Source organism: Cherax quadricarinatus, chromosome 37 (assembly GCF_038502225.1).
Source record: "Cherax quadricarinatus isolate ZL_2023a chromosome 37, ASM3850222v1, whole genome shotgun sequence".
In the NCBI taxonomy this organism is placed as follows: domain Eukaryota; kingdom Metazoa; phylum Arthropoda; class Malacostraca; order Decapoda; family Parastacidae; genus Cherax; species Cherax quadricarinatus.
Window position 1 is genome coordinate 616,080 of NC_091328.1, and position 20,138 is coordinate 636,217.

General features: G+C 43.2%; 1 protein-coding gene across 2 annotated transcripts in view; it reads left to right on the top strand.

Annotated features, from left to right (window-relative positions):
- LOC128702197 (PEST proteolytic signal-containing nuclear protein) overlaps window positions 1-20,138 on the top strand; it is a 57,992-nt gene that overhangs the window by 4,495 nt on the left and 33,359 nt on the right. Inside the window, exon 2 of one of the 2 annotated variants that reach the window (XM_053796325.2) lies at window positions 5,302-5,495. In XM_053796325.2, coding sequence (XP_053652300.1) covers window positions 5,302-5,495 — 194 coding nt within the window. Of the gene's footprint in view, window positions 1-5,288; window positions 5,496-20,138 lie in introns of both variants that reach the window. The other variant, XM_053796315.2, reaches the window with a different exon arrangement.

A 20,138-nucleotide genomic window follows, 5' to 3' on the forward strand; every position in this document is an offset into this window, starting at 1 on the left:
AAATAAAGCTCAGATTAGTGATCAGTGCAACAAAGTTAGCTTAAAACAACCAATTTGGTTTCTGAACTGGATAAAAACCTAAATTTTGTTGATTAGTGTTAGTAAATTCATGGGGGAGCGTTAAACCGTAGGGGGCAATAGGGGGTGTTCCGGTTCAATCCTAAGAAGGAAGCACAAGTCCAGTTTCTTAGAGCAAGAGCCCCTCTCCCTGATGTCGATGCCTTCCATTCCCAGGACCTGGGTTCAAGTCCCCATCTAGTTTTGTTATTCATTATTATTATTATTATTATTATGTCCATTACTGATGCGTCGAATTTGTTCTAAAAATTTAAATTAGTTAACACCTTAACTACTGGGAACGCTTGGAAGCACTTCACTTGTACTCGCTGGAACGCAGGCGACAGAGATATATAATCTACACTTCAAAAATCCTAAAAGGAATGGTCCCTAATCTGCATACAGAAATCACTCCCTCCGAAAGCAAAAGGCTGGGCAGGCGGTGCAAATACCTCCAGTGAAAAGTAGGGGCACTACTGGTATACTAAGAGAAAACACTAAGTATTTGGGGCCCAAGACTGTTCAACAGCCTCCCACCAGGCATAAGGGGAATTACCAATTGACCCCTGGCTGCCTTCAAGAGGGAGCTGGACAGATACTTGAAGTCGGTTCTGCATTAGCCGGGCTGTGGTTCGTATGTTGGACTACATGCGATCAGAAACAGCCTGGTTGATCAAGCTCTGCTCCACCAGGAGGCCTGGTCGTGGACCGGGCCGTGGGGGCGTTGATCCCCGGAATACCCTCCAGGTATGAACAATAGTTTAATACTGAGACCAAACTGGAACAGCGTAGTGTGTACTGGCAGTCTTTGCTCAGGTTATCATTGCCAACCTGCACCAGGGCGCAATATTCTGTGATCAAGGTCTCGGAATAAATTATTATTATTATCAATGACTCATGATGGTCATACGCCTGGGAAATGAGAGGTAATCAAGGTTGGGTCAAAAGAAGTGGAGGATGGTTTTAATTCCTTAGATCAAGAGCCCATCACTAGCATCATGTCACGTACCTTGAAATGCAGCGACAAACTAACATTTTCAATTAATAAATATACAGATGTATTAGTATAATAATAATTATTATAATTATTGGAAAGCGCTTAACCCGCAAGGAGTCGTACAACGTTTGGGGAATGAGAGGTAGCATGGTGGTGTGTACTGGTGAATGCTTGTTACCTGGTGTACATTTGTTACCAGTGCACACATGTAAGGCAGGTACAAGTGTTTACAGTAGAATGGGGGTGTGTACTGGTCCACACGTGTAAGGCAGGTACAGTATCGTGGTGGTGTGTATAAGTATGAGGAGTCCTCAGGTTATTCAGTTCTATATCTTTGGTTAGGCCTCATTTAGATTATGCTGCACAGTTTTGGGGACCGTATTACAGAATGGATATAAATGCACTGGAAAACGTACAAAGGAGGATGACAAAGTTGATCACATGTATCAGAAATCTTCCCTATGAGGATAGACTAAGGGGCCTGAACCTGCACTTCTAGAAAGGTGTAAAATTAGGGATGGGGGGATATGATTGAGGTGTATAAATGGGAAAACAGGAATAAATATAGGGGATGTAAATAAAGTGCTAAAAGTATCTAACCAAGACAGGACTTGCAGCAATGGTTTCAAGTTGGAAAAATTTAGGTTGTGGATGAGTGAAATGAACTCCCGAGTACCGTCAATGAAGCTAAAATGTTGTGTAGTTTTAAAAATAGGTTGGACAAATACATGAGTGGGTGTGGGTAGGTGTGAGTTGGACCTGACCGGCTTGCACTAGTGGTTCTGATGCAGTTCTCCATCCTTCTTAGTGGATGTGACATGGACCTGACTGGCTTTGGCCAGTAGCTTAGGCCAGTAGGTGACTTGGACCTGCCTAGCATGGGCCAGTAGGCCTGCTGCAATGTTCTTTCTAATGTTCCTAACAAGCATTTATAAGCAACGAATGGAATATAGTAAGTTCTCTTTTTGACGCCATAACGAGGCATCAATAAGTAACTTCACTGCAGAGCTAAGCTCAGTTGACTGGCCTACAGAATTTTCTAATGCCAGTCATTTTGATGAATGGATAGACACATTTCAAAACAAAATACATGGACTGTATAACAAACATGTCCCTTAAAAAGTAAACAGATCACTAATAAAAGACCAGGTTACCCTTGGCTTACTAACAGCATTTTAAGATCCATCGATAAGAAACATCAACATGAAAAACAATATAGACGGGCCTTAATAACTAAAGAATTTATTAAACACTATACGTCAGTCCTCGCCAAACAAATAAGAAAGTCTAAGCCATTGTACTATTCTAATAAATTCACTGAATTGAGAGGAGATATAAAAAAAGACCTGGAAGACACTTTCTCAGATCCTGGGCACCCACAAACTGAACAAAGCTAGAGATACTGTCCTAACTAAACCAAATAAACCTCAGCTGCAGCCTATTGCCTCTTTAAGGGGGGCTCCTTGTTGTGGTGAAGAGGCTATTGATCTGAAGAATTGGACCTTTTGGTCTTCTTCAGATTGAACCTAATTCTCTCTTCCCTATCCCATCCTCCCCATCAGCCTCTATGCAGAGACAAATGTTCCTTCCTTAGCTGATTGTCATGATGCTCATTGTCTTCATTACTTAGTCCGCTCACGACCTTCGTATTCCTTCTGTGTGTAGGTTGGTCTCAGACGTTAGTAGAAGCCCATTACAGTGGTCCCTCGTTTTTCGTAATTAATCCGTTCCTGGAGGAGCTACTATAAACGAAATTTACGATTTGCGAATCAATTTTCCCCATAAGAAATAATGTAAATACAATTAATCCGTTCCTGACACCCAGAAGTATTAAATCAAAAAAATTTTTTACATGAAATATACATGTAGTACATAAACAATACAATGGGAAATGATGAATGAAACATTAACAGCATAACACTTACCTTTATTGGAGATTCTTCTTAGTGTATAGGAGACTGGAGGAGGAAAGAGATTGGATTGTTTACAGTTTGGAAGGGGAATCCCCTTCCAGCAACACCTCAGGTACCAATTGCTTCTCTGGGGTTGCTTCTCTTCTCTGTTTCTTAATGCCACTAGGACCACCTTGAAAGTCACTCTAGTCCTGTCTCGCAAAGTAACTGTGGAGAGAGCTCTGTTTCTGGCGTCTCTTTAACACTTCCCTAAAATGGCCCAAGACTTTGTCACTGTACATACTTCTCACCTTCTTTACCACAGGCTTGGCACTAACTTTCTTTGGAGCCATGGTAGCTTATTTAGTACTTGCAAGCACTAAAATGAGTGGAATATTATGAAATATTTAGTAGGAGCACTTGAGGGGACCTTCACTCACTGGTAAACAATGCCAGACTGGCAGGGTAGGGAGGCCGCCCCGGCTCGCACCATGCGTACGCGTCTCGGACGAACTACTATTCGTGAGTCAACCTATGAAAAGCGAGTCCATGTTTATACGAAAATACCCTTATGATTGGCAAAATTTACGATTGCCGAGAACTACGAAAAGCGAGGGACCACTGTATTTGTTTGGTGCCCCTGCTTACTCGGACCGTTTTCTCTTCGTCTTCACTCTGGTCTTCTCTCCAGTTACCTCCCTTGTATGTTCATATAGCGTCTGCCTTTTTCCCTTTCCCCTTGGGAGGTTCTGACGGTTCGTGTCTGTTCTTCCCTGATGTCGTGCGCCAAAGCTCTCCTGCCTACAACCGCTTCTCTCTCTTTTTCTTTATCACTTCCAGTCACATGCACATGCCGTCACTGTTTATACAGATGGTTCTGAATCTTCTGACGGTGTTGGGTTCATGGCAGTATTCCCTGACAATGCTGTCCAAGATCATTTGTTAGACTTGGTGGTGGTTTTGTTTGTCATGGAATCTGGATCATCTGGGGAGGGGATGCTCTGATCCACCCTCTTGAGTCTTGGAGGGCGGCTTATGATGTCCTTCAGGTAACAGGTGTATCTCTGGAGGCTTCCTGTTGGTTCTGGGAGGTGTGGCCAATAGAGGTATGCATTGTGGCGGGCTGGATTGTATGCAATTCTCATAGCAATCATTTGTATTGGGTCTGTCTACCTCAACATTTGTAGCTGTCTCAGACTCCTTTAGTGCTTTCAGTCTATTAAAAAACTTGATTTGCCTCATGCCCTAGTTCTCCATATTCAACTTTGGTTGTGCCACATTTCTACCAAAAACAAAGAAATCATTTTCTGTTGGGTCCCTGGTCATGTTGATGTTCAGGGCAATGAGCAGGCAGAGTCTGCCATGCAGTCATCAGTAAATGACCACCTGCTTCCACTTTTAGGGCCATAGCATTACTACTAATGCATATCATGAGCTAAAATTTTCCCAAAGTTAGTTTGATATACATGCCAACCTTCGTGTAAAATTTTATCGAAATTGAAGATGGTTAGATGGGGACGATTTTAAAAACTGGTCCATTTGATATGGAATGACCCATATGGGTCTTTATCATGAATATTTTCAGTGCAAAAGGTTGCTAGATTACAGAGGCGGATTAGATTACAGTGGGGGAGGCAGTAACTGAATAAGTGTATTGAAAATTAAATAATCTGGTCATGAGTTGAAGTGCAAAAGCTGTTTGGTCAATCTCTCTACTGTCAAAGACCTGGAGACTCACCCCAGTGCACAAGGGACTTTTGTTAATTATACCACAATAATTCATAATTAGTCAGTGTGAAGTGTGCTACTTGCTAGTTACCAGCAAATGTACTAGGAGAGAGAATAAGAAAATAGTAATACAGTATTACACTTTCAGCATGCCATTTATACTGTATGTTGGGTTCCACTTAGTGTGGTACAATGAAAATTTGCTCCTAATAATTTATCTACAGTTTGAGATAAAGTGCTGTCATGTAACTGATAATGAAACTACATTATTCACTGTTTGCCTCTGAAATAAATTACCAAAAATACTTGGAAATGCATATCACTTTGTTTAGCAACTTTAATGAATTGTAATTATTAATTTCGTATAGGCAGAAATCATGCATAAAAGGACATAGGAAACCAAATAATTTTGTACAGGCAGAAATCATAGATGGACATTGCAAACCAAATAATTAATTTTGTACAGGCAGAAATCATAGATGAAGGACATTGCAAACCAATTGTCTTAAGACCAGAATCATGCCGTTACTTAGTTTGTTAATTTTACTGCTTTATTTGGACGTATTCCATCTCATGCCCTGTTCTTACGGGTTTCTTTATCTCACCTTCGCCAGTGTTTATCTCCAGAGACGTCACTGGAGGAGCGGTCATCTGCCACCAAGCGTCCAGCACCAGAAGGGGATGGGTGGGAGGAGGAGGAGGAGCCTAAGAAAAAAATAAGTTTTGGTCTCAGCAAACTCCAAGACAAAAGCTCTGTTGGAGCAGCTCTCAAAGCCAAGAAGCCAATAGGTGGCATCTCAATCAAGCTTGGTCAGACACAGGTATGTAGCTATTGTAATAAGTTGGGTGGGTATTCACAGTTCATTTGCATGTTGTACGTCAAGTTTTATTTTTTAATATTTCATTCAAGATTTTTTAACAGGTATGTTTCAGCCTAGTATCAACAATTGACAGGACTTTAGTATTTATAAGACTATGACAGCTTTAAGCACTTTTCCTTTCCATTTTTTCGTCCTTACTGTGTGTACACTGGTACCTCAATATTCGAACTTAATCCATTCCAGGAACTGTTCAAATAGCAAGTTATACAAATACTTAATCAATTTTTCCCATAAGAAATAATGCAAATTAAATTAATCTTCCAGACCCTAAAAAATTACCAATTAGGTTGGTAGACAGCAACCACCCAGGGAAGTACTACCGTCCTGCCAGATGACTGTGAAACAGAAACCTGTAACTGTTTTGCATGATGGTAGGATTGCTGGTTTCTTTTTCTGTCTCATAAACATGCTAGATGACAGGGATATCTTGCTACTCCTACTTAAACTTTGGTCACACTTCACAGACATGCACATGCATATATATATATATACATACATCTAGGTTTTTCTCCTTTTTCTAAATAGCTCTTGTTCTTCTTTATTTCTTCTATTGTCCATGGGGAAGTGGAAAAGAATCTTTCCTCCGTAAGCCATGCGTGTCGTATGAGGCGACTAAAATGCCGGGAGCAATGGGCTAGTAACCCCTTCTCCTGTAGACATTTACTAAAAAAGAGAAGAAGAAAAACTTTATAAAACTGGGATGCTTAAATGTGTGTGGATGTAGTGCGGATGACAAGAAACAGATGATTGCTGATGTTATGAATGAAAAGAAGTTGGATGTCCTGGCCCTAAGTGAAACAAAGCTGAAGGGGGTGGGGGAGTTTCGGTGGGGGGAAATAAATGGGATTAAATCTGGAGTATCTGAGAGAGTTAGAGCAAAGGAAGGGGTAGCAGTAATGTTGAATGATCAGTTATGGAAGGAGAAAAGAGAATATGAATGTGTAAATATAAACTAAAAGAGGAGGCAGTTAGGGTAAGATATAAACAGCTATTGGAGGATAGATGGGCTAATGAGAGCATAGGCAATGGGGTCGAAGAGGTATGGGGTAGGTTTAAAAATGTAGTGTTAGTGTTCAGCAGAAGTTTGTGGTTCCAGGAAAGTGGGTGCGGGAGGGAAGAGGAGCGATTGGTGGAATGATGATGTAAAGAGAGTAGTAAGGGAGAAAAAATTAGCATATGAGAAGTTTTTACAAAGTAGAAGTGATGCAAGGAGGGAAGAGTATATAGAGAAAAAGAGAGAGGTTAAGAGAGTGGTGAAGCAATGTAAAAAGAGAGCAAATGGGAGAATGGGTGAGATGTTATCAACAAATTTTGTTGATAATAAGAAAAAGTTTTGGAGTGAGATTAACAAGTTAAGGAAGCCTAGAGAACAAATGGATTTGTCAGTTAAAAATAGGAGAGGAGAGTTATTAAATGGAGAGTTAGAGGTATTGGGAAGATGGAGGGAATATTTTGAGGAACTGTTAAATGTTGATGAAGATAGGGAAGCTGTGATTTCGTGTATAGGACAAGGAGGAATAACATCTTGTAGGAGTGAGGAAGAGCCAGTTGTGAGTGTGGGGGAAGTTCGTGAGGCAGTAGGTAAAATGAAAGGGGGTAAGGCAGCCAAGATTGATGGGATAAAGATAGAAATGTTAAAAGCAGGTGGGGATATAGTTTTGGAGTGGTTGGTGCAATTATTTAATAAATGTATGGAAGAGGGTAAGGTACCTAGGGATTGGCAGAGAGCATGCATAGTTCCTTTGTATAAAGGCAAAGGGGACAAAAGAGAGTGCAAAAATTATAGGGGGATAAGTCTGTTGAGTATACCTGGTAAAGTGTATGGTAGAGTTGTTATTGAAAGAATTAAGAGTAAGACAGAGAATAGGATAGCAGATGAACAAGGAGGCTTTAGGAAAGGTAGGGGGTGTGTTGACCAGGTGTTTACAGTGAAACATATAAGTGAACAGTATTTAGATAAGGCTAAGGAGGTCTTTGTGGCATTTATGGATTTGGAAAAGGCGTATGACAGGGTGGATAGGGGGGCAGTGTGGCAGATGTTGCAGGTGTATGGTGTAGGAGGTAGGTTACTGAAAGCAGTGAAGAGTTTTTACGAGGATAGTGAGGCTCAAGTTAGAGTATGTAGGAAAAAGGGAAATTATTTCCCAGTAAAAGTAGGCCTTAGACAAGGATGTGTGATGTCACCGTGGTTGTTTAATATATTTACAGATGGGGTTGTAAGAGAAGTAAATGCGAGGGTCTTGGCATGAGGCGTAGAGTTAAAAGATAAAGAATCACACATAAAGTGGGAGTTGTCACAGTTGCTCTTTGCTGATGACACTGTGCTCTTGGGAGATTCTGAAGAGAAGCTGCAGAGATTGGTGGATGAATTTGGTAGGGTGTGCAAAAGAAGAAAATTAAGTGAATACAGGAAAGCGTAAGGTAATGAGGATAACAAAAAGATTAGGTGATGAAAGATTGGATATCAGATTGGAGGGAGAGAATATGGAGGAGGTGAATGTATTCAGATATTTGGGAGTGGACGTGTCAGCGGATGGGTTTATGAAAGATGAGGTGAATCATAGAATTGATGAGGGGAAAAGGGTGAGTGGTGCACTTAGGAGTCTGTGGAGACAAAGAACTTTGTCCTTGGAGGCAAAGAGGGGAATGTATGAGAGTATAGTTTTACCAACGCTCTTATATGGGTGTGAAGCATGGGTGATGAATGTTGCAGCGAGGAGAAGGCTGGAGGCAGTGGAGATGTCATGTCTGAGGGCAATGTGTGGTGTGAATATAATGCAGAGAATTCGTAGTTTGGAAGTTAGGAGGAGGTGCAGGATTACCAAAACTGTTGTCCAGAGGGCTGAGGAAGGGTTGTTGAGGTGGTTCAGACATGTAGAGAGAATGGAGCGAAACGGAGTGACTTCAAGAGTGTATCAGTCTGTAGTGGAAGGAAGGCGGGGTAGGGGTAGGGGTCGGCCTAGGAAAGGTTGGAGGGAGGGGGTAAAGGAGGTTTTGTGTGCGAGGGGCTTGGACTTCCAGCAGGCATGCGTGAGCGTGTTTGATAGGAGTGAATGGAGACAAATGGTTTTTAATACTTGACGTGCTGTTGGAGTGTGAGCAAAGTAACATTTATGAAGGGGTTCAGGGAAACCGGCAGGCTGGATTTGAGTCCTGGAGATGGGAAGTACAGTGCCTGCACTCTGAAGGAGGGGTGTTAATGTTGCAGTTTAAAAACTGTAGTGTAAAGCATCCTTCTCGCAAGACAGTGATGGAGTGAATGATTGTGAAGGTTTTTCTTTTTCGGGCCATCCTGCCTTGGTGGGAATCGGCCAGTGTGATGATAAATAAAAAATAATATAAAATATAATAATATTTGCATGCATGAAATCATACATGAAAACTAGAAAAACAATAAATAAACAAATAAATACATGAAATAAATGAAAATTTAACTGCACATCACCTTTACGGAGGAGTGCTGATGGCCTAAGACAGTGATTCTCAATCAGGGGTAAATTTACCCCTGGGGGGGGGGGTAAAAAATTACATGGCAGAGGTAAATATTTGATGTACTTGATAATTGAATAATAATTCAGTTAAATTTCATTTTGTAAAATGTGTGTGTGTGTTCATGTTTGAGAGTGAGTGCTAAGAATGTGTGTGTGTGTGTGTGCGTGTACGAGACTCGCCTATTTGTACTCGCCTATTTGTGGTTGCAGGGGTCGAGTCATAGCTCCTGGCCCCACCTCTTCACTGATTGCTATTAGGTCCTCTCTCTCTCCCTGCTCCATGAGCTTTATCAAACCTCGTCTTAAAATTATGTATAGTTCCCGCCTCCCCTACGTCACTTTCTAGGCTATTCCACTGCCTGACTACTCTGGCTGAAGAAATACTTCCTAACATCTCTTTCATTCATCTGAGTCTTCAACTTTCAATTGTGACCTCTTGTTTCTGTGTCCCATCTCTGGAACATCCCGTCTTTGTCCACCTTGTCTATTCCTCGCAGTATTTTATATGTCGTTATCATGTCTCCCCTGACCCTCCTGTCCTCCAGTGTTGTCAGGCCGATTTCCCTTAACCTTTCTTCGTAGGACAATCCCCTTAGCTCTGGGACTAGTCTTGTTGCAAACCTTTGCACTTTCTCTAATTTCTTGACGTGCTTGACCAGGTGTGGATTCCAAACTGGTGCTGCATACTCCAGTATGGGCCTGACGTAAATGGTGTACAGAGTCTTGAACGATTCCTTACTGAAGTATTGGAACATTATCCTTGGGTTTGCCAGACGCCCGTACACTGCAGCAGTTATCTGATTGATGTGCTCCTCAGGAGATGTGCTCAGTGTTATACTCACCCCCAGATCTTTTCCTTGAGTGAGGTTTGCAGTCTTTGGCCACCTAGACTATACTGTGTCTTCGTTCTTCTTTGCCCCTCCCCAATCTTCATGACTTTGCATTTGGCAGGGTTAAACTCAAGGAGCCAGTTGCTGGACCAGGCTTGTAGCCTGTCCGGGTCTCTCTGTGGTCCTGCCTGATCCTCAACCGATTTGATTCTCCTTGTTAACTTCACATCATCTGCAAACAAGTCTATCCCTCTCGTTATGTTCACATATACCAAAAACAGCACAGGTCCTAGGACTGACCCCTGTGTGACTTCGCTTGTCACAGGCGCCCACTCTGATACCTCATCGCGTACCATGACTCGTTGTTGCCTCCCTGTCAGGTATTCTCTGATCCATTGCAGTGCCTTTCCTGTTATGTGTGCCTGATCCTCTAGCTTTTGCAGTAACCTCTTGCGAGGAACTGTGTCGAAGGCCTTCTTGCAGTCCAAGAAAATGCAGTATATCCACCCCTCTCTCTTGTCTTACTTTTGTCACCTTGTCATAAAACTCCAGTAGGTTTGTAGCACAGGATTTTCCTTCCCTGAAACCGTGCTGGTTGTCGATTTTACACTTGTTTCTTTCCAGGTGCTCCACCACTCGCCTCCTGATGATCTTCTCCATGACTTTGCATACTATACATGTTAGTGATACAGGTCTGTAGTTTAATGCCTCATGTCTGTCTCCTTTTTTAAAAATTGGGACTACATTTGCCATCCTCCATACCTTAGGGGTCGTCATGGCAATTAATTGTTGCTTTTTTTGTTTACCGTCCGATTTCCTTCAGTTTTGGTGCACAAGACAAAGTATTTTCTCTAGTTACTGTAAATATTTATCAATAAAATACCTCAAACAACAACTGAGAAAGGACTGATTTACTGATAATGCCCTTTGGCAGGAAGGTGATCCTATATGGGATGATGTAAGGTTGTTTGGACACTTGGTGCCAAGAGAACAATGCTTATACGAATTTCTCATGGTTTAGTTTCCTCTAAATATCTTATCTTTATTTCACAAAAAAAATTAAAGTTTGTTAGTTCTTGGAATGTTGTAAAAACTCTGCCCTTTACTCCCACATAACTCCCAAAATATTTGGAATATTTCCAAAAATGTACCATCAGAAATTAGAGAAATCATTATTTTACAATTTCTGTGAATATTATTCCACTTAATTAGGTAATAAAGGCGCACCTTACCGATATAAGTGAATAAGTTACTTTTGAGATATTGGCCTGGAACGCCGGCCGGCCCCCTGTCTTGAAAGAAAAAAAAAATCACGAAAATCACCTTTGTTTGGGTGGTTTTCTTAGTAAACTGATGTTCTAGTGCAGTTATCCTCTTCAAAACACCGTTTTCTATCACAAGACCAAAGAATATGACATGGAGACGAGCTGTAACTCGTTTATATAGAAATATTGCTGGTGGACTCTCGCCATATTATGGCCTATTTTATTCAGTCTAGAGTACAGTGGACCCTCGACTAACGATGGCATCGTCTAACGTTAAATCCGACTAGCGATACATTTTAACGCAAAAATTTTACCTCAGTCTGAGACGCGTCCACTTGTGGCCAGTGTTTACAAGCCAGCCGGCCACTGCGGTCCCATCCAAACATATAATCAGAACATTTCATATTATCACAGCGTTTTTAGTGATTGCACCTGCAAAATAAGTCACCATGGGCCCCAAGAAAGCTTCTAGTGCCAATCCTACAGCAAAAAGGGTGAGAATTACTATGGATATGAAGAAAGAGATCATTGCTAAGTATGAAAGTGGAGTGCGTGTCTCCAAGCTGGCCAGGTTGTACACAAAACCCCAGTCAACCATCGCTACTATTGTGGCCAAGAAAACTGCAATCAAGGAAGCTGTTCTTGCCAAAGGTGCAACTATGTTTTCGAAACTGAGATCGCAAGTGATAGAAGATGTTGAGAGACTGTTATTGGTGTGGATAAACGAAAAACAGATAGCAGGAGATAGCATCTCTCAAGCGATCATATGTGAAAAGGCTAGGAAGTTGCATGAGGATTTAATTAGAAAAATGCCAGCAATTAGTGGTGATGTGAGTGAATTTAAGGCCAGCAAAGGTTGGTTTGAGAGATTTAAGAATCGTAGTGGCATACATAGTATGATAAGGCATGGTGAGGCTGCCAGTTTGGACCAGAAAGCAGCTGAAAAATATGTGCAGGAATTCAAGGAGTACATAGACAGTGAAGAATTGAAACCTGAGCAAGGGTTTAATTGTGACACTGACAATGTTGTGAAACACTTTAGGAATGTCATAAAGGAACGGGAGGTACAGGCCTCTATGGACAGATATGTTGTGCGACAGAGGTTCAGTGACTCTCAAACTGGTAATAGCGGCATTAAAAGAAGAAGGGAAGTAACCCCGGAAAAGGACTTGACACCTCAAGTCCTTATGGAAGGGGATTCCCTTTCTAAACACTAACACCATCCACAGTCTCCCCTCCTCCCATCCCATCAATCATCACCAGATCTTCAATAAAGGTAGGTGTCATGTAATTGTACATGTCTTCTTCAGTTTGTGTGTATTAAAATTAATGAACATCAAAATGGTATACTACTACTTTGCACCTCTCCTTCCGACAGTATTTAAGTCTCCGCACTGTCGCTTGATCTTCAGACAGTTCCTGACTATGGAACTGAACTTCTCCAGGCTGAGGGACTGACAACCTCAAATTCTACGACTTCAAGGGTGATGGACTGATTACACCGTCTTCACATCTCTACTGTTCCTGCCTACTTTCTGTATTCGACTGAAGAAGCCTACTGTGTAGGCGAAACTTTTCGGAATAAAGTTGCCTAACTGTTGCCTATTAAAATTAATATTTCATGCGGTAAAAAAAAAAATTTTCAATACTTTAGGGTGTATTGCACGGATTAATTTGATTTTCATTATTTCTTATGGGGAAAATTAACTCGACTAACGATAATTTCAATTAACGATGAGCTCTCAGGAACGGATTAATATCGTTGGTCGAGGGTCCACTGTTTTAAGTTAACAATAGAACTAGGCATAAAAAAACAATAAAGCAAAATGTACATACAGTATGCTCATTACTTTAAAATATTTGTAGTCTTAATGTAGGGTGAGAGGTGAGTAGTATTTATTGTAGGAAGTCAGGTGTGGTAGCCAGGCAGGCTACCACACCTCACAATTATGTTTGTTTTACCATGATTGTTTATATTTTCTGTATATATGTCGCATAATTTTGAAAAACTTTTAAGTGCCACCAGAACAATTAGTAGTAGTAGTAGATTAGTCTTAGTATTATGCTTATTGCCATCAATATACCTTATTCACTGAGTTTAAAGATGGATTAATGAAAACATCGATAATATTAGCGCACCCCATAGCTATTAGTATTATTTTACTTATTTCCATAAACATACCTTGTTGGCTGAGTTTAATCATTTCTAACTTGACATTTAAAGTGAGAGGCATAGAACTCCTCTTTTATCACAGCTGCCCTTAGGTGCCATCGTAAAAGAGAGAGAGACAGAATGTATACAGACCAAGAGTGAATGGGTGGTGGGCAGTCAGACGAACGCAGTTCATATATGTTCATTTCACATAGAGCATGCATTTGTGAAACTTTTTCCCGCACAACACAAACACCTTACATTGTGTACAAGCTGTCTTCATGTTGGTGCAGTAGAATAAACAACAGCAACACTCCCATTCTCGTGCAGCACACCATTTTTAGAGCAAATGACACTATGAGTGAAGGCATACAAAAGTAATGTTTTTCTACAATTGCCCCCCCCCCCCCAGTAATATTATAGTGTACACAGCTTCCCTGCTGTTAGACTAGAGAAAACAGAATTCTTACCATCACTACTACGAACCGCCTGGCGAATCAGGGAGCAATATAGATGAATTTTTGGCTGTAATTTGAAATGTTCATATTAGCAGGGCCGTAAAGTGCCCTCCCCCGCCACACACACACACACACACTCGCATGGGGCCAGGAGCTGTGACTCGACCCCTGCAACCACAACTAGATGAACACACTACACTACACACACACTACACTACACTACACACACACTACACTACACACACACTACACTACACTACACACACTACACTACACACACACTACACACACACTACACTACACACACACTACACTACACACACACTACACTACACACTACACTACACACACACTACACTACACACTACACTACACACACACTACACTACACTACACTACACACACACTACACTACACACACACTACACTACACACACACTACACCACATACACACTACACTACACTGCACACACACTACACTACACACACACTACACTACACACTACACTACACACACACTACACACACACTACACTACACACACACTACACTACACACACACTACACTACACACTACACTACACACACACTACACACACACACTACACTACACACTACACTACACACACACTACACTACACACACACACTACACTACACACACACTACAGTACACACACACTACACTACACACACACTACACCACACACACACACACACACACACACACACACACACACACACACACACACACACACACACACACACACACACACACACACACACACACACACACACACATGCACACACACACACACGCACACACACTCGCATGGGGCCAGGAGCTGTGAATCGACCCCTGCAACCACAACTAGATGAACACACACTACACTACACACACTACACTACACACACACTACACTACACACACACTACACACACACTACACTACACACACACTACACTACACACACACTACACACACACTACACTACACACACACTACACTACACACACACTACACTACACACACACTGCATTACACACTACACACACTACACTACACACACTACACTACACACACACTACACTACACACACACTACACTACACACACACTACACTACACACACACTACACTACACACTACACTGCACACACACTACACTACACACACACACACACACACACACACTACACACACACTACACTACACACACACTACACTACACACACTACACACACACTACACTACACACACTACACACACTACACACTACACACTACACACACACACACACACACACACACACACACACACACACACACACACACACACACACACACACACACAGGCACATCTCCTGAAGCGCACATCAACCAAATAACTGCTGCAGCATATGGGCGCCTAGCAAACCTCAGAACAGCATTCCGACATCTTAATAAGGAATCATTCAGGACCCTGTACACCGTGTACGTTAGGCCCATATTGAAGTATGCGGCACCAGTTTGGAACCCACACCTAGCCAAGCACGTGAAGAAACTAGAGAAACTGCAAAGGTTTGCAACAAGACTAGTCCCAGAGCTAAGAGGTATGTCCTACGAGGAGAGGTTAAGGGAAATCAACCTGACGACACGAGGACAGGAGAGATAGGGGGGACATGATAACGACATACAAAATACTGAGAGGAATTGACAAGGTGGACAAAGACAGGATGTTCCAGAGATTGGACACAGTAACAAGGGGACACAGTTGGAAGCTGAAGACACAGATGAATCACAGGGATGTTAGGAAGTATTTCTTCAGCCACAGAGTAGTCAGTAAGTGAAATAGTTTGGGAAGCAATGTAGTGGAGGCAGGATCCATACATAGCTTTAAGCAGAGGTATGATAAAGCTCACGGCTCAGGGAGAGTGACCTAGTAGCGATCAGTGAAGAGGCGGGGCCAGGAGCTCGGACTCGACCCCCACAACCTCAACTAGGCGAGTACACACTACACTACACCCCACACACACACACACACATACACTGCACTACACACACTGCACTACACACACTGCACTACACACACTGCACTACACACACTGCACTACACACACTGCACTACACACACACACTGCACTACACACACACACTGCACTACACACACTGCACTACACACACTGCACTACACACACTGCACTACACACACACACACACACACACACACACACACACACACACACACACACACACACACACACACACACTACACACACACACACTACACACACACACTACACACACACACACTACACACTACACTACACACTACACTACACTACACACACACTACACTACACACACACTACACTACACACACTACACTACACACACACTACACTACACACTACACTACACACACACTACACACACACTGCACTACACACACACTGCACTACACACACACTGCACTACACACACACTGCACTACACACACACTGCACTACACACACACTGCACTACACACACTGCACTACACACACTGCACTACACACTGCACTACACACACTGCACTACACTCACTGCACTACACTCACTGCACTACACTGCACACACTGCACTACACACACACACACACACACTACACACACACACACACACTACACACACTACACACACACTACACACACACTACACACACACACACACACACTACACACACACACTACACACACACACACACACACACACACACACACACACACACACACACACACACACACACAAGAGATTGGTGAAAAAACTGGAGGACCAAGCAGGGATAACAGGGAAGGCACTACAATGGATCAGGGAATACTTGTCAGGAAGACAGCAGCGAGTCATGGTACGTGGCGAGGTGTCAGAGTGGGCACCTGTGACCAGCGGGGTCCCGCAGGGGTCAGTCCTAGGACCAGTGCTGTTTCTGGTATTTGTGAACGACATGACGGAAGGAATAGACTCTGAGGTGTCCCTGTTTGCAGATGACGTGAAGTTGATGAGAAGAATACACTCGATCGAAGACCAGGCAGAACTACAAAGGGATCTGGACAGGCTGCAGACCTGGTCCAGCAATTGGCTCCTGGAGTTCAATCCCACCAAGTGCAAAGTCATGAAGATTGGGGAAGGGCAAAGAAGGCCGCAGACGGAGTACAGTCTAGGGGGTCAGAGACTACAAACCTCACTCAAGGAAAAAGATCTTGGGGTGAGTATAACACCAGGCACATCTCCTGAAGCGCACATCAACCAAATAACTGCTGCAGCATATGGGCGCCTAGCAAACCTCAGAACAGCATTCCGACATCTTAATAAGGAATCGTTCAGGACCCTGTACACCGTATACGTTAGGCCCATATTGGAGTATGCGGCACCAGTTTGGAACCCACACCTAGCCAAGCACGTAAAGAAACTAGAGAAAGTGCAAAGGTTTGCAACAAAACTAGTCCCAGAGCTAAGAGGTATGTCCTACGAGGAGAGGTTAAGGGAAATCAACCTGACGACACTGGAGGACAGGAGAGATAGGGGGGACATGATAACGACATACAAAATACTGAGAGGAATTGTAGGGGGGACATGATAACGACATACAAAATACTGAGAGGAATTGACAAGGTGGACAAAGACAGGATGTTCCAGAGATTGGACACAGTAACAAGGGGACACAGTTGGAAGTTGAAGACGCAGATGAATCACAGGGATGTTAGGAAGTATTTCTTCAGCCACAGAGTAGTCAGTAAGTGGAATAGTTTGGGAAGCGATGTAGTGGAGGCAGGATCCATACATATCTTTAAGCAGAGGTATGATAAAGCTCACGGCTCAGGGAGAGTGACCTAGTAGCGATCAGTGAAGAGGCGGGGCCAGGAGCTTGGACTTGACCCCCGCAACCTCAACTAGGTGAGTACACACACACACACACACACACACACACACACGCACTGCAATGGATCAGAGAATACCTGACAGGGAGGCAACAACGAGTCATGGTACGTAATGATGTATCACAGTGGGCACCTGTGACGAGCGGGGTCCCACAGGGGTCGGTCCTAGGACCAGTGCTATTTTTGGTATATGTGAACGACATGACAGAAGGGTTAGACTCAGAAGTGTCCCTGTTTGCAGATGTGAAGTTAATGAGGAGAATTAAATCTGATGAGGACCAGGCAGGACTTCAAAGAGACCTGGACAGACTGGACACCTGGTCCAGCAAATGGCTTCTTGAATTTAATCCTGCCAAATGCAAAGTCATGAAGATAGGGGAAGGGCACAGAAGACCACAGACAGAGTATAGGCTAGGTGGCCAAAGACTGCAAACCTCACTCAAGGAGAAAGATCTTGGGGTGAGTATAACACCGAGCATGTCTCCGGAAGCACACATCAATCAGATAACTGCTGCAGCATATGGGCGCCTGGCAAACCTGAGAACAGCATTCCGATACCTTAGTAAGGAATCATTCAAGACACTGTACACCGTGTATGTCAGGCCCATACTGGAGTATGCAGCACCTGTTTGGAACCCGCACTTGATAAAGCACGTCAAGAAACTAGAGAAAGTACAAAGGTTTGCAACAAGGTTAGTTCCAGAGCTAAGGGGAATGTCCTATGAAGAAAGATTAAGGGAAATCGGCCTGACGACACTGGAGGACAGGAGGGTCAGGGGAGACATGATAACGACATATAAAATACTGCATGGAATAGACAAGGTGGACAAAGACAGGATGTTCCAGGGAGGGGACACAGAAACAAGAGGCCACAATTGGAAGTTGAAGACACAAATGAGTCAGAGAGATAGTAGGAAGTATTTCTTCAGTCATAGAGTTGTAAGGCAGTGGAATAGCCTATAAAATGACGTAGTGGAGGCAGGAACCATACACAGTTTTAAGACGAGGTTTGATAAAGCTCATGGAGCGGGGAGAGAGAGGGCCTAGTAGCAACCGGTGAAGAGGCGGGGCCAGGAGCTAGGACTCGACCCCTGCAACCACAAATAGGTGAGTACACACACACTACACACACACACTACACACACACACATACTACACACACACACTACACACACACACTACACACACACACTACACACACACACTACACACACACACTACACACACACACTACACACACACACTACACACTATGCACTATACACACACTACACACACACATACACACACACTACACACACACTACACACACACTACACACACACTACACACACACTACACACACACTACACACACACTACACACACACTACACACACTACACACACTACACACACTACACACACACACACACTACACACACACACTACACACACACTACACACACACTACACACACACTACACACACACTACACACACACTACACACACACTACACACACACTACACACACACTACACACACACACACACACACACACACACACACACACACACACACACACACACACACACACACACACACACACACACTACACACACACTACACACACACACACACATACACATTAAGATTAAGGACAGAAGGTGGAGAACTCACAAGAAATTATCAGGAGGTATGTGAGGAGCTGAACAGGAGATTTAAGGAAGTTTTTACAGTAGAGACAGGAAGGGCTGTGGGAAGACAGCACAGAAGGGAACATCAAGAGGGAATATACCAACAAGTGTTGGATGACATACGAACAACCGAGGAGGAGGTGAAGAAGCTCCTAAGTGACCTTGACATCTCAAAGGCGATGGTACCGGACAACATCTCCCCATGGGTCCTTAGAGAAGGAGCAGAGATGCTGTACATGCCTCTAACCACAATCTTCAACACATCCCTTGAAACTGGGCAACTACCTGAGAAATGGAAGACAGCTAATGTAGTCCCCATATTTAAGAAAGGAAACAGAAATGAGGCACTACAGACCTGTCTCTGACATGTATTGTGTGCAAAATCATGAAGATTATCAGGAGGAGAGTGGTCGAACACCTGGAAAGGAACAAGATTATAAATGAAAACCAGCATGGGTTCATGGAAGGCAAATCGTGTACCACAAACCTCCTGGAGTTTTATGACAAGATAACAGAAGTAAGACACGAGAGGGAGGGGTGGGTAGATTGCGTTTTCCTCGACTGCAGGAAGGCCTTTGACACAGTTCCCCACAAGAGATTAGTGCAGAAGCTGGAGGATCAGGCGCATGTAACAGGATCAGGGAATACCTGACAGGGAGGCAGCAACGAGTCATGGTACGTGAAGAGGTATCACAGTGGGTGCCTGTGATGAGCGGGGTCCCACAGGGGTCAGTTCTAGGACCAGTGCTATTTTTTATATATGTGAACGACATGATGGAAGGAATAGACTCTGAAGTGTCCCTGTTCGCAGATGATG